Below are 16,539 nucleotides of genomic sequence, written 5' to 3'. Positions count from 1 at the left end.
TTTACAATTTAATAATATTATACAATTCTAATTTGAGAATTTGTTAAAAATGCCTCTTTTGATATACCCCTTTTCAAAAATACCCTCTTTTCTGGCCATTTTTATTTTTGCTCTTTTTTAATTTTTAATGACCATTTTACTCTTACATGAAAATTATTTTATTCAATAAAAAGAAAAACAAAATTTTCCCGCCAAAAAATTTCCGACATATTTTCCCGCCAAAAATTTTTCGAAAAAATTTTCCCGCCAAAAATTTTTTGACAAAAAAATATTTGATAAAAAATTTCGACAAAAAAATTTTCCCGCCAAAATTTTTCCCGCCAAAAAAATTTTACAAGGTTTTTAAAAGGTTTTATAAGGTTTCTACCTTATAAAAGCCTTATAAACACCTTGTAAAGGCTTTTACAAGATTTTTTAAAGAGTTTTAAAAGGTTTTTTAAACAACTTGTAAACGCTTTTACAAGATTTTTAAAAGGTTTTAAAAGGTTTTTAAAAGGTTTTTAAAAGGTTTTCAAATGGTTTTTAAAAAGATTTTTAAAAGGTTTTTAAACACCTTGTAAACGCTTTTACAATGTTTTTAAAAACCTTGTAAAATTTTTTACAAGATTTTTAAAAAGGTTTTAAAAGGTTTTTAAACACCTTGTAAATGCTTTTAAAAAGTTTTTAAAAGCATTTACAAGGTGTTTAAAAACCTTTTAAAATCATTTACAAGCTTTTTAAAAGCATTTACAATGTTTTTAAAAGCGTTTACAATGTGTTTAAAAACCTTTTAAAAACTTTGTAAACACTTTTAAAAGTTTTTTAAAAGCGTTTACAATGTTTTTAAAAGGTATAAATTTCAATATTTTTGGCGGGAAAAATTTTCGATTTTGGTGGGAAAATATTTTTTGGCGGGAAAAAATAATTTTTTCGGGAAAAATTTTCGATTTTGGCGGGAAAAAAAATTTTGGCGGGAAAAAAAATTTTGGCGGGAAAATATTTTCGATTTTGATGACTGTACATTTTTGCTGTCACTCAAAAAAAGGGTAATTTGGTCATTTATTATATAAAGAGGGGTAGTTTTAAAAATGGTCAACATGAAGGAGTAATTTTAAAAAGGGGTATAGGAAAAGGGGCATTTTTGAGAATGCCATTTCTAATTTTAAGAATTATTTTCTAATTTTGAATGATGATTTTTTTTTTCGACAAAAAAAAAAAATGATGATTTTTTTTTTTTTTGGAAGATAAATTAAGATAGAAATCATTTACTTGTTTAATGTATAAAATAAAACCACAAAGTATATTTCCTTTCATACTATAATTTGGTTTTTTTGCTCGCGTGTTAATCTTATATGGCTAAAATAGCTAAATTTATGTTCAAACTAAATATTACGTAGCTTTCAGAAAAAAAAAACCCCAAGAAAATAGGTTTTGACTCTTGATTACAATAACAGAGAAAATTAGTCTCTTGATTATAATAATAGGTTGTTCATTCTAATAAAAATATAAACCCACCATCCCACTAACTAAATAAAAACGTTTATTCTATCATACGATGTTAATTGTTGATTACTATTAAATTATTGGAAAAAAAAAATACACACTTAATTTCGTAAGACTTTTTCTTTTGGGGTCAAATATTCAATTTTTCGTACTTTTCAGTTTAAATAGATTTAAAAGCGGTCAAGTTGCATTTACTGATAATAATGCTAGAAAAATACTTCCTCTGTATTAAAATATATAATATTTTAGAAATTTATCTTGTATCACAAAAATTGTTTTCGGTATTTTTTAATAATTAATGTTATGAAATTATAGATTTTAAGATTTATTGATTGAGAATTTAAAATTTTAATGAACTACTATTGGTTAATAGCTACGAGAAATATGTATTATATATAAATATATTTATGACTAATCATTAATTATTTTTTTAATCTACGTGAAAATTTTAAAAAATCATTTGATATTGAGGGAGTACGTACAAACCAAACAATCAACGTGTCAATTCCCAAGCAAAGAAGGGAGAGACAAAAAAAAAGGTAAGAGATAACATCGTCGGACACGTGGCAACACAAAAGATAATGTGATTTAACTTTAAAACAAAGACACGTGACGACCTGACGCTGCGACATCCCATCTTACAATGTAAACACCATTGAACATAAGACACGTGTACAGTCTGATTTTTGTTTTTCTCGATCAAAAACCACGTGGGTGCTCTAAGTCCTTGGTCTACAAATGATTCCACGTGTCCTTAATGTACAAAACAAGCGTAGGTTTGGTATTTTAGCTTTTAGATAAACAGTTTTTTTGATTTGTATCTAAATTCTCTCTTTTAGGCTCTTATTTTTTTCTTGGATTTTTTATTTTTCGTAATTTTTTGGGAGTGTTCGTTCAAGATTTGTCGGAGATTTTTTCGGTAAATGTTGAAAAAAATTCTGAGAATTTTTATTTTTAATTATTGAAAATTTATAAAAGGGAAGGTCGTAATTAATAGAAGAAAGAGAATCTTCTAAAATTTGATATTTTGTTTTTTTATTGGGATTTGAATTTGCTTCTTTTATCATCAAGAATCTGTTGGAAATTTCAAATTTCTAACCTTTTAATCTAAATTTTATTTTCCTGAAGTTTTGAGAAAAAGAGTAAAAAAAAAGAAAAATCGGAGAGATCTCTAATCTAACTGGAGTATTTATTTTCTCCGACCAGAGTTATGTTGCAGAGGTTCATGTCGAAGAAGCAGAGATTGTCTCAAGAAGATGGAGAGGTAGAGATTGAGTTAGACTTAGGTTTGTCTCTCAATGGAAGATTTGGTGTTGACCCACTTGCGAAAACGAGGCTCATGAGGTCTTCATCAGTTTTTGATTTGGTGGTCAACGAGAGATCAAGTTTGAGTAGGACTTGTTCGTTGCCTGTGGAAACAGAGGAAGAGTGGAGGAAGAGAAAGGAGCTGCAGAGTTTGAGGAGGAGGCTTGAGGCTAAGAGGAAGAGATCAGAGAAGCAGAGGAAACATAGAGCTGATAATGGTGGAGATGAGAAGGTTCTTGAAGAAGGATCTATTGGTTCTTCTGGTAGTGGTTCCTCTGGTTTGTCTGAAGTTGATGCTATCCCTCCACCTGTTCAAGGTACATTACCTCAGTTTTTGTGATCTTTCATGAGTTTGTGGAATTTGTATTAATGCATGGTTTCTTTAGTCTTTAAGATTGAGTTTTGGTTGGGTTTGTTTGTCTTGTTTAGATCTTTGATTCTTGATTAATTAGTGTACAAGAAAATGAATCTTCTTTTGAATGTAGTGATATTAGATTCCTTATCTTAGGGTGGATGAATTGTCTGTATTATGGTTAATGTGTTGTGTTTTTGAGTCTATGATTTTGTGTTATGTCGGGTCTTTTATCCCTTTTAGGTATTTTAAGAGATTTTGAGTCTTTGTTCAATGTTTTATTTCTCCCCTTTTATCGCATTTAGGTGTAATTTAGGTTTTTTTAATCGGATTTTTGGCCATTTTAGGTAGCCTTTAAACTTCAGTTATAGTTACTACATTGTTTGTATTTTCATTCCAAGGGAAAAGATATGTTCCTGTGAAAATGCACAATTTATCAAAGGGATTATCGATAAGATTCGGAAACAACCCTAGTAATCTTGTAGGCTTTGCTAACATTTTGGTTGATTATGTTTAGTATTGTCTCTTGTTTGGAGTTTTATTCAGATATGTTTTCTTGTGTTTGAAGCAACAACAAACATGTCCATGGAAACAAGCCCTTCAACTTCCCAATCCCAGCCCGAGAATCAGGGTAGAGAAGCGAGCCGAAACATCATGGAAGACATGCCATGTGTGTCAACAATAGGCGATGGACCGAATGGGAAAAAGATTGATGGGTTTCTGTATAGGTACAGGAAAGGTGAGGAAGTGAGGATTGTGTGTGTGTGCCATGGAAGCTTCCTCTCACCCGCAGAGTTCGTTAAACATGCTGGTGGTAGTGATGTTGCACATCCCTTAAAGCACATCGTTGTAAATCTGTCTCCCTTCTCGTGACCCTTTGCCCTTTGAGTTTCTCTTTTGAGGGGTTTGTTGTATCGGTAAACAATGTTACAAATTCTCTTACCTCGGAGGTGTATAAACTGATATTTATCGAACTAAGAGATTTTCGGATTTTATACAGAAATAGTATGGTTTCATTCGTTCTTGTGTTGGAGATTAATTTTCGTTCTTTGACTGGTTTCGCTTTATAGTCGTCGAGGTTATATATACGAGCTTGTCTAATCTCTTTGTGACATGTTTACGTAACGAACAGTTCAACCTAACCCACGATACCAATCAGTTGGACTCGATAGCTGTGCGCCTGTGGCCTGTGGGTGGTTTGTTGCTTTGAATCAATGGAGGAAAGAAAATAAATCTAAGATTTTTAATTTCTGTTGGGGTTGTTTTCTCTCTTTGTTCATTTCCTATGTCGTAGGATATATATATTTTTTGGAAGTTCAGTTTTTTTATTAATGTAGGATTCATTTGTTTCCTTAACCGCAGTTAAATAAGAGACAACATAATCTTCCTTAGGAGTTAGGACTTATGACATTAGTATTTTTTATCTTTTCTATAGCATCTTTGTCTAAACATCTTATGAGAAAAAAGGAAACGAGTATTTTGCAAAATAATTTCACTCTAAAAAAAATAGAGGCCTACAATGGGCCAACAGATTATCAAGACAGATATGGCATTTTCATACTCTATAATCTATATTATCAAATATGTTGGTAATATAAACGCAATAGTAATATAACAAACACACAAAATTAAATGGAGACGCTGTAAAAAAAAGCCATGACGCCATTTTTCTAAAAAAAAAAAATCAACATTATACTCTAGGTTTTTTTAGATAAATAAATTTTCGATCGGAAAACATCATTTGATGACAACATTGGTGCAGTTGCAGAAGAGTATTTTAAGGACCTATTCCGATTAACAAGAGTTGAAAATGTCGATTATAAGGATGTCTTCTCAGGATTTGAGCCTAAGGTTACTAGTGAGATGAATAGAGATCTTCAAAGAGGGGTAAAAGAAGAAGAAATCGAAAGAGCAGTTTTTGAGATTGGTCCACATAAAGCACCTGGTCCAGACGGTATTACAGATGCATTTATCAACAATTTTGGACAGAGTTTAAAGATGATATCATTGCAGAGGTCAACCATTTCTTTGAGGAAGGCTCCTTACGAGGTACGATGAACCATACTAACCTCTGTTTAATACCAAAGATAGGTATCCCTAAATCTATGAGTGATTTTAGGCCCATTGCATTATGCAATGTAAGCTATAAAATTATTTCAAAGATCCTGGTCAATAGATTGAAGGTGCACCTAGATTCAATTATCTCTGAGACTCAAGCAGCTTTTATTCCTAGGAGAAACATTATGGATAATGTGATCATAGCTCACGAGATGCTCCACTCTTTGAAAAAAAAGAAAAAGATGGGCTAACTCCTATATGACCGTGAAGACTGATATCTCAAAATCATATGATCGCATGGAGTGGCAGTTTATACAAGACACAATGCAACACATGGGGTTTGGGACCAACTGGATCAACTGAGTAATGCAATGTGTGGAATCAGTACAACTTTTGGTGTTGATTAATGGTGTTCCCCAAGGATTGATCACTCCAGAACGTGGAATCAGACAAGGGGATCCGTTGTCACCTTATATATTTATCCTTTGTGCAGAAGTTCTAAGTCATCTGTTACAGAAAGCTGAAAAGAGAATAAGTTGAAGGGGATGAAGATAAGCACTACAGGACCTATGATTAATCATCTGTTATTTGCTGATGATGTGTTATTCTTTTGTCACGCTCACACAAAATCATGCTCAACAATCATGAAGATTTTGTCAGATTATGAACGAGTCTCTGGACAAGCAGTCAACCTCAATAAGTCGGCAATTAATTTGGATCGAGATTTCACCAACATGTTAAGACAAGACTTCAGAGAATTCTAAATATTCACAATGATGGTGGTTGCGGTAAGTACTTAGGACTACCGGAGCAGATAGGGGGAAAGAAAAAAGATGTGTTCAATTATGTGGTCGAGCAAGTTAAAAAGAGAACAAATGGGTGGTCACATCGATATTTTGTCACCAGCAGGAAAATAAATTCTGCTAAAAACAGTAGCAATGGCGATGCCGGTTTATACTATGAATGTATTCAAATTGCCAAAAGGAGTCTATGAGGAAATAAACAGTGCCTTGGCTAAATTTTGGTGGAGTAAAAAGGGAGGACAAAGATCAATTCATTGGTTCTCATGGGACAGATTAAGTGTGCCGAAGCAGGAAGGAAGTCTTGGATTTCGAGACTTGGAAAATTTCAATCTAGCTCTACCGGTGTAACAACCCGTCCCGTGGACCCTAATAGCCTCACTGCTAGCCCACTAGCCTCACTGATAGCCGCCCCAACGGACCCCAATCTGGCCCTACAGCGCATCGATTCTAACCCATCACTGTGGATATCCAAATCCACCAGTAGGTTATTGGTGCGTCACGCGTTCCTCGAACCCTGGTCCTCACCCTTTAACAACCTTCCCACAGGACAAGCTGTCACCAATTGATCAGATCAATTGGTGACAGCTTGTCCTGTGGGGATATCCACAGTGATGGGTTAGGATCGATGCCCTGCAGGGCCAGCTTGGAGTCCGTTGGACGGCTAGCGGTGGGCTAGCAGGGTCCACGGACGGTCCGTTGGGGCAGCTAGCGGTGGGCTAGTGGGGTCTGCGGGATGGGTTGTCACAACTGGGGAAGCAAGTATGGCGAATTCTACAAGCTCCAACTAGCCTAGTATCCAGATTCTTAAATGCAAGGTATTTTCCTGATGATAATATATTTAACGCGGGTAATGGCAACAAGTCATCTTTTATTTGGAAGTCGCTATTCGAAGGTCGTGGTCTCTTGCAGAAGGGCATGAGATTCTTGATTGGTAACGGTCAGATTACAAGTATTTTATCAGACCCTTGGTTACCAACGAATCCACCAAGAGCACCACGATGTAAAGAAGGTATAGAAACAGATTTGTAGTATGTCAGTGAGTTAATGCTTGATGAACAACCTTTTAGATGGAATATGGAGTTGATTGAAGAATTATTTGTAGAGGAAGATAAAGTGCTGATACAACAGTTGAAACTAAGTCCTACAGATTGCTCTGATCTATTGGGGTGGCATTATACTGCTTCTGGATTCTACACAGTAAAGTCAGGTTATTGGTTAGCTTATAACCTTTCAAATGAACGACACAGAGTGTGGAACATTCCAGGCTCTCAGAACTTAAAGAACGCTATCTGGAAGATACACACAGCACCAAAAATTCAGCATTTTCTTTGGCGAATAATCTCAACATCACTACCAATTGGATCGACGCTTGCGCACCGGCGGATAACAACCTCATCCTTATGTCAAAGATGCCAACAAAGCAATGAAACAGCAGAACACATATTCTTTGAATGTCAGCATGTACAAGAAATATGGAGACGAAATGGATATCTAAACCAGGTTTTGTGCTCTCCTATTACTCCGCTTGAGATGAAATTTCAAGCAATTTTTTAGTGTTATAATGATCAGTCTCTTACATAATTCAAGCGACACATACCTCTGTGGATATTATGGAGAATATGGAAAAGTAGAAATCTCCTTATATTTCAGTATAGAGTCTTCACATGGCAACAAGATCTGAGTTTGGCTGCAGATGAGGCTAGAGAATGGAATGATATTTGGGCAGAGTCACTATTTAATATACAGAAAGAGAAAATCAGTCGAAGAAACCACACAACAGGATCACAATGGAAACGCCCTGCAAAGAGTCATGTCAAGTGCAACTACGACTGCAAATTCACTCAAAATGGAAATAATAGACAATCAGCTTGGATTACACGAGATGAGAGAGGATTCTATCTCACAGCAGGATAGAGTAGACAAACCAATGTTTCAACAGTTTTAGAAGCACAACTTCAGAGCCTAATATCAGCAATGCAACAAATGTGGGCTGCCGGTTATCAAAATGTTATTTTCGAAGGGGACAATAATATGGTGGAAAGATTGGTCAATAATGTGACCAAAAACTTCAGAGTACACAACTGGATAAGAGAAGTCCATTACTTGAAGGAAAAATTTCAGCATGCAACATTCCAATGGATAAAAAGAAACAATAATAAAGTAGCAGATTTCCTAGCAAAAATGCCTATTCCTAATACTGCACATTATGTTTATCATCATTTTGTATCTTCATGTATTGTAACATTCCTCCATAAGGATCATACTTCTTCAATATAAATGAAAGAAAGCTGTTAAAAAAAAAAAGTTTCCGACTTCCGGATTTCATATGAATCATATCACTATTTTTGTTGACTCATTTTTTCCAAAACAAAAATTGTTGATTAACTGAATAATCAAGTCTAATTTATGCGGCTTGTGTAATATAAAACCACATTTTATCAATCATATATAAGTTCTACCAAGTTCAATTACATATATAAGTTGTTTGTCTCGATTTAAGTTGAACAAATAGATATAACTATATATAAGGCAATTGACAAAAATAGCACCAATTTAAGTTTTTAGTCCAAGATTAGCACACATATTTAAAAGTTCCAAAATTAGCACAAATTTATATATCATTAAAATAAAACATAACTACATTAAAACAAAATCGTGACATTGCTATCTCTCTCACTTTTTCTTCTTCGAGGATTCAATCTTACATATCCGAAGAGCGATTAAGAGGCTTTGAAACCATTAGATCCGAAATTAGTGAAGGCCTGAGATTTTGCGACGGCAGAGAAAATCATGTTGTGATTTACACGACATCATTGTGCGGTGTGCGGCGGACTATGGAGGCGTGTAACACCGTGAAAGCTGCGATTGAGAATTTTGGTGTGGTGGTATGTGAGAGAGATATGTCGATGGGGATTCAAAGAAGAGCTTCAAAATCTAATGGCCGGAGAAAGAGACAATGGTGGTGATGTTTCGGCGGCAGCAGAGGTGTTGTGGTCGAGGGTTTTTGTGAAAGAGAAATACATTGGTGGAGGAGAGGAAGTGATGAGTTTTGTGGAAGAAAGTTTCTTCCCAGAAAAGCCATTGTTGCAGTTTGACATTGTTGTTGGTATAAATTTTCTTTTTAGACTATGAAAGAGAATCCTCTTCTAGGTCCTTCTTCTTTGATGTGGGTAACTATAAAGATCTCATCTTTTCCTATTCCCAGAAAGATTCCAAATTGAAATTGTTCAAATTTGTGATGGGTTCTTTTGAACAAAGCTACTCTTTTCTAATTCTTTGGGGATGAGTTAAAAGTTTACAAGTGTGTGTGTGTGTGTGTGTTTTTTTTTATACAAGATTGGAGAAGATGTGGGCTTTAGATGTATCAATGGTGGTTCATAAACGTAATTTGTAGCTTCAACGCTACTTATGAAGTCTTGCTCACATCCAACACTAATTTTCAGAAGCCCATCTGTAGTGACCCTCGCCAAGAGGTAAAATTCAAAATGAAAACTCAAGGCCAAAAGCTCAAGAAAGGAGGCCAGCAAGGAGAAAAGAAAGTTTGCTGAAGAAAAGTCCGAGAAAATTTGGACGGATCGAAAAGTGACCGAGATGTCCGAGACGTACTGTCCGAGTCGTCCGAGACGTACCGAGGACCGAGAGTTGTCCGACGCGTATTGCAAAGTACCGGGAATTGCCGAGAAAGTCCGATGGACCGAGAATTCCCGAGGATGTCTGAGGATTTACCGATAGCGACCGAGACTGGTCGAGGAGGATCGAGGGACGTCGAGGGGTGACCGACGACCGGTCGACCCGACAAAATTCCTGATTTTGTGGAAATTGTTTTTGCAAAAATCCACCAATGGGATTTCATGCAACTTAGGAGAGGAATCCTTGGAGGAATATTCCTAGGATTTTCGATCCCAAAATCCTAAGTGGGAGACAAGATTATTCCTCTTTATAGAAACCGGCCAATCATGTTTCATGCAAGTGTGAATGGGGAAAACATGCAAGATTCCATGTGACAAGTGTTGGTTACACTTAACAAGTGTCCAACCTTAAAATTGTGTGGCTAGGAGAGATGGCACACAACACACATGCATTGGGCCAAGTTTCTACTCTCTCCCTCTATATAAAGGTTGCCCCACTTCTTCATTTTCGCTAAAATTGCTTAAGTAAAGAAAGAGAGGAGTGAAAGGGAAAGAGAGGAGAGAAAGAGAGAAAGAGGAGAGAAATAGAAGAAGTGCTGCCGCAAGGGAGAAGAAGTGAAGAAGAGGAGAAGCAAGATAAGACTATCGCACGACCGCAGTTAAGTGTTGAATCGACAAGGAACTCGATTTCAACAAGGAAGAGGATTCAAGTGTTGCCGTGAAGAAAATCCGACCACTCATCCCAGAGATCGCCGGTTTTCTGTGAGTTCAGGCACATATTTTTCCGGCTTAGATGGAGAATTAAAAACATCCATTTAGTGCACGGTTTGCATGAATCATTTAGATGCATTTACTTGAAATTCTTTTACGTTTTTCTTGTTAAGTTGCATGTGAGGTGAGGTTACACCGGTTACTAGATCGAAATGATCTAGCGACAAGGGTGGTGACTAATTAAAATACTTGAAAACATATGAGACGAAAATCATATAAACTCAAGTATCAATTTGGTGAGGTCTTAAGATGCTTTAGTCCGCGAGAAATTCCGGCTAAGCGTAGTAAGACTTAGTATGGCTGTCCTTCCCATCCGTGCCACATGCAGCCGCGACATGTAACCCGTGTTCGTGTGTTGTAGGGTTGGTTACGAAGAGCTCGGAGGTTACTGGGCTCGCTACCCTGGCCGAGGCTGTCTACACGACGGTGTAGCTTTGGGTGAAGCCCGATTGCATGCCTTCGTGGCTGTAATAAGGTTGTTCAGGAGGGGTTAGGGAGAGGAAGCATACCGGGCCCATGAATTAGAACTTGTTAAAACTCTAGTTTTATTTCAAGTTCAAGTTGTTGCATGTTTGTGTTTATGCTTGCATGATGTTATATGTCATTGCATGTAGTGGTGATTGATTGTAGAATAATTTTGCTTAGCTTATCAGCTTCCGCATGTTATCTCTGATTGATTATTGTGTTGTGTGCTTGCTTGACAATCGTTTAATTGCTTGCATGTTAGATCTTATGCTCGCTTGTTATTTATACTCGCTTGCATGTTGATCGTTAGCATGTTGTTGTTGATGGGGTGTGGGATTTGGGGTTTGATTATTTGCAGGAACCCTGAGCTCACTAAGTACTCTTAGATTACTTATGATAATATTTTGTGCTGCAGGTGACCCTAGAGGGAACTAGAGGGCGTGGTGAACGATAGGAACCCGGAGTAGTTTTATTTTGTGTCTATTGTAAAATACAAGTATGTTTTTATTTCAAATCAAACTCGGCACTAAGCCTTGTTCAAAAACTCTTGTGTAATAACTTTTTTGGTTAATCAAAGTATTCGGATTTTCTTTATTCGGGCGAGTCGTACTGATATAGACTTTGTCCGAGTCGGCTCAACGCACAGCGTATCTGTAAGGTTGCAAAGCCTGAAGGATGTGCCGTGTGGTCGGGAACCTCACCGATGGACTGGCCGAAGGGCTTGATTTGTTCTCGCACCCGGCCGGATCGTTAGTGAACGTTTCCTAAGTAGCGTCTCGGTGCTGTCCGATGGCCTTGGTGGTTATAGTATGGTTCGGGGGCGTTACAACGGTGGTATCAGAGCATGGTTATGATGCTGTATAGGACTCGCCTTTTCAAATGATTTATCAACTCAAATGGTCGCAGTAGACACTTAGGATAATCCGGATCGTTCATCACTTAGGGTTAGATGGGATTAAGTAAACCCTTTTGTTGATCGTGGATGCAGATGTCTCGTCAAGGATCCGAAAGGACAAGGTCGACGCATCATTCGCCGGACACAGGGAGGGGTTCAAGTCAACAGTTTGGTCCGGAGGAATGGGGTTCGCATTTTGGAGATGCGCAAGGAGTGGTATCGTTTCCATGCATATTCGAACCGAATATGTATATGCCTGAGTGGGATGTACCTGGCGCGACGCCAAGATACACACCAGCGAGTTCGACTCGTTTTAGTACACCGGAGGGAATGTACCCGCCTGGATTTTCACCATTTAGACCGTTCGCTACTTATCCAACTCAGAACATGCCAAGGGGGGACCGAACGCATGGAGAAGGACCGAGTGAGCCGAATGCACCAGAGACCCAGCAGACACTTAAGATGATTCAAGACCTCTTGAGTCACATGATCCAGCAACAGCAACAGAACCAAGCAATTCGAGCAACGGAAGATCCATCCGACTAATTTCTAAAGCTAGTAATGTTGTTGAGGAACTTAGGATTCCGCAAGTTCAAGGGAGATCCGAACATTGTGTTAGCAGATGCATGGATAAAAGAATTGGAGAATAATTTTGAAATGACAAACTGCCCAGAGGAGTATAGGAGAAGAGTTGCAGTCAATTTCTTAGAACAAGATGCTCGTGCATGGTGGGATACTGTGGTACCTCGTTATCGTTTTCAAACTATAACGTGGGAAATGTTTAAGAGGGAGTTTGAGCTGAAATATTTTCCACCAGAGTCACGCGATCGACTAGAGAATCAGTTCCTGCAACTGGAACAAGGTGAGATGACCGTTCGAGCTTACGGAAGAGTCTTTACCAGACTTCGGAGGTATTTGTACCAAGGAAATGATGATGAGTTAGCCATGGCCCGGAGATTCTTTCATGGACTCAGGCCAGACATAAAGGGGAGGTTGCACGCTGTGACATACCGCAGTGTCGCAGAAGTAGAGGAGAGGGCAGTGAGTGTTGAGGAAGCCATTGAGACCGAGAATGAGATTTCGGCCAAGGAGAAAAAGAAGGAACCGGTCCAGCAGACTAAAATTGTGAACATCCGGAAGGTGAACCAGGTGGCAGGACGAAATTGGGGTGCAGGCCGCGGTAAAGTTAAGATGAATGTTAATCAAGGAGGTCGTAATGCGAGTAACATGGATCCGCGAGGATGCTATGTGTGTGGACAAGTAGGGCATTTTGCTCGAGCTTGCCCAACTGTTGAGGAAACGAAGAGTACTAATCTGTCGACCGTCACATGTTTCTACTGTGGCGAGTTAGGACACTATGCGAACTCATGTCCATCAAGGCCGGCCAAACCGAACGCCCAAACTGTGAACCGTGCCCAGGCAATGCAGCAAGTGAAGGAACCCCCAGCGAAGAAGCAAGCAACCCCAGCAAATGTTTTTGCTTTAGGAGTAGAGCCACCCAAAACCCCAAAGGCCGCGAAGGGCCCTATAACAGGTTTGATTGGGTTCTAACTCTCTTGTGATTGTTGTGTGTTTAGTTTATTGCATCGCATTTTTATATTTGCCTTGCATTTAGGAACATTACTTGTTGGTGGTAACCCCACACATGTACTGTTCGATTCGGGAGCGTCCAATAAATTTGTGACTCCCGACGTGGTTGACAAGTTTGGAGACTTGTGTGAGGAGGAGGAAGTGAACATCAACGTCTACACCGCTGGTAATCAACCGCCTTTGAAGATGAGAAGATGGCTCAGGGAAGTGTCGATAGTCTTGCAAGATACAAACCTCCCGGTGAATCCTCTAGTGATGCCGTTGGAGAGGTTCGATGCTATATTGGGAATGGATTGGTTGTCAGAGCACCAAGCCCATATAGACTGCAGCAGGGGCAGAGTTATATTTGAAAATAGAGGAAGGACACCTCTTATTTTCAATGGAATTAGCCCGAGTAAGACGGCGTACTTCGCATCAGCAGTGAGGATTGGAAGATCGTTTGATGAAGAAAGTGTGTATCTAGTCACTCTTACCGCCATGGGAGGAGATGACAAAGAAGGTTTGGGAGTTGACGACATTGCCATAGTTAAGAACTATGAGGACGTATTCAAGCCATTGGAAGGATTGCCTCCACCAAGAAGCCATCCTTTCACTATAAATCTTGAGCCTGGAGCTGTCCCAATTGCTAAGGCACCGTATCGCATGGCACCGGCCGAGTTGGCTGAACTCAAGACTCAGTTAGAGGACTTGTTGGAGAAAGGTTTTATACGACCAAGTTCATCGCCATGGGGAGCCCCAGTGCTTTTTGTCAAGAAGAAGGACGGAAGCATGCGTTTGTGTATTGATTACAGGGGAATCAATAACATAACCATTAAAGACAAGTATCCTTTGCCAAGGATCGACGAGCTGTTAGATCAACTCAGGGGAGCGAGTTGGTTTTCGAAGATTGATTTAGCCTCTGGCTATCATCAAATCTCAATTGCGGAACAAGATGTGATGAAGACTGCCTTTCAGACAAGATATGGCCAGTACGAGTTCGTAGTAATGCCGTTTGGACTTACCAATGCACCGGCGGCATTCATGCGATTGATGAATGAGGTTTTCCATGATTATCTGGATCAATTCGTGATAATATTCATCGATGAAATCCTTATATACTCGCGGAGTGCGGAGGAGCACGCGGAACATTTGAAGAAAGTGTTGGAGAGACTAAGGGAGATGAAGCTGTTCGCCAAGTTCAGCAAGTGTAAGTTCTGGCAAAGGGAGATTGGATTTTTAGGGCACCGAGTTTCGGAACAAGGAGTGTCCGCTGACCCGGAAAAGATTGCCGCAATCCAGGATTGGCCAAAGCCAACCTCAGTAACAGAGGTCAGGAGTTTCTTAGGCCTTGCGGGCTATTATCGGAAGTTCGTAAAGGGGTTTTCGTCCATTGCGAAACCTCTGACACGACTCACGGGTAAAGGAGTACCATTTGTATGGAGCGAAGAAGTGGATGAAGCTTTTAGGAAGCTGAAGGGAGCACTAACATCAGCACCAGTGTTAGCCCTACCCGAGCCAAATCAGCCATACTCTGTGTATACCGATGCATCAAGGGTTGGCGTGGGATGTGTTTTGATGCAAGGAGAGAGAGTAATTGCCTATGCCTCCCGACAATTAAGGAAGCATGAGGAAAACTACCCCACCCATGATCTAGAGATGGCAGTCGTAGTGTTTGCGTTAAGGATATGGAGATCCTACTTGTATGGAGAAGCGGTTCAGGTATTTACGGATCATCAAAGCCTTAAATATTTGTTCACGCAACCAGATCTTAATTTGCGCCAGAGAAGGTGGATGGAATTCATAGCCGATTATGATTTGAAGATCCAGTACCACCCAGGCAAAGCGAATGTTGTGGCAGATGCTTTAAGCCGAAGAAAAGCACAAGTGGATGCCGAGAAAGAGATGGAGTCTTTAGCCGAAGAACTAAAGAAAGTGAGACTTCTAGCCTTAGAAGGGGAATCTAGTGAGCCGTTGGGTTTACAAGCTGTAACTCAAGCGAGCCTACTACGTCGAATTCGTGATGAGCAGCCCAAGGATGAGAATCTGAAGAAGATTATTGAAGAGTTGAAAGGTTTAGAAGGACCAAATGCTAGTGGTTATCATTTGGCAGATGATGACACCGTACTCCTTAATGGGAGAATCACTGTACCAGACCGGAGTGGAGTAAGAGAGGAAATACTGAGAGCAGCCCACAGCTCAGCGTTAAGTATACACCCTGGAAGTACCAAGATGTATAAAAACATGCGCAGATATTATCATTGGCCTGGATTGAAGAGGGCAGTAGCACGATGGGTAAGCCAATGTGACTCATGTCAAAGAATCAAGGTAGAGCATCAAGTGCCAGCAGGTTTGCTACGCAACTTGCCCATACCGACGTGGAAATGGGACTCTATCTCGATGGATTTTATTACTGGTCTACCAATAAGGAAGGGAAGAATCAATGATGCAGTATGGGTAGTGGTTGATCGTTTAACCAAAGTGGCCCGTTTAGTTCCAGTGAGAAGCACGGATCAAGCGCCAGTCTTGGCAGAGAAGTATATAGACGAGATTTTGAAGCTGCATGGAGTGCCAGCAAATATTGTTTCCGATCGTGACCCCAAGTTCGCAGCAATATTCTGGCAAGATCTACATAGGGCGTTGGGAACAGATGTTCACATGAGCACCTCATTCCACCCAGAGACAGATGGACAGACGGAAAGGACTATCCGAACCATAGAGGACATGATCCGACTATGTGCTTTGGAATGATCGTCAGATTGGGAAAAGAATTTGCCATTAGTCGAGTTTGCGTATAACAATAGTTATCACTCGAGCATTGAGATGTCGCCCTTTGAAGCAATGTATGGAAGGCCGTGTCGAACGCCTTTATGTTGGACTGAAGTTGGGGAAAGAACGAGTTTCAATCACAAGCTGATTGATGAGACGACGGAGAAGATTAAGTTCATACGGGAGAGTATGAAAAAGGCACAGGATCGCCAGAAAAAGTACGCAGATCGCAAAAGGCGGGAAGTGGAGTTTAAAGTCGGAGATATGGTGTACCTTAAGGTCGCCCCGCAAAAAGGAAAGGATCGATTTGGTAAAGTGGGAAAGCTCGCGGTAAGGTTCATTGGACCATATCCGATTGAGCAGAGAGTTGGAGAAGTAGCCTACCGACTGGCTATGCCAGAGATGATGCGGCTACATAAAGTCTTCCATGTTTCGCAGCTACGG

At 39.4% G+C, this 16,539-nt stretch overlaps 1 protein-coding gene across 2 annotated transcripts; it reads left to right on the top strand.

Moving 5' to 3' along the window:
• Positions 2,271-4,163, top strand: LOC104710795 (ninja-family protein AFP3). Of its 2 annotated transcripts, XM_010427449.1 has the most exons (3): positions 2,271-2,401; positions 2,689-3,104; positions 3,708-4,163. In XM_010427449.1, exons 2-3 carry the CDS (start codon positions 2,693-2,695, stop codon positions 4,010-4,012), a joined length of 717 nt encoding a protein of 238 aa, XP_010425751.1. In that variant the 5' UTR covers positions 2,271-2,401; positions 2,689-2,692; the 3' UTR covers positions 4,013-4,163. The 2 variants fall into 2 exon arrangements, with proteins under 2 accessions (XP_010425751.1, XP_010425750.1); XM_010427448.2 differs by lacking the exon at positions 2,271-2,401 and having other exon boundaries at positions 2,410-3,104.

The sequence above is a fragment of the Camelina sativa genome, chromosome 9 (assembly GCF_000633955.1).
Source record: "Camelina sativa cultivar DH55 chromosome 9, Cs, whole genome shotgun sequence".
In the NCBI taxonomy this organism is placed as follows: Eukaryota; Viridiplantae; Streptophyta; class Magnoliopsida; order Brassicales; family Brassicaceae; genus Camelina; species Camelina sativa.
Note: the sequence above shows the minus strand (reverse complement) of the source record. Positions and strands in the feature narration are given on the sequence as shown.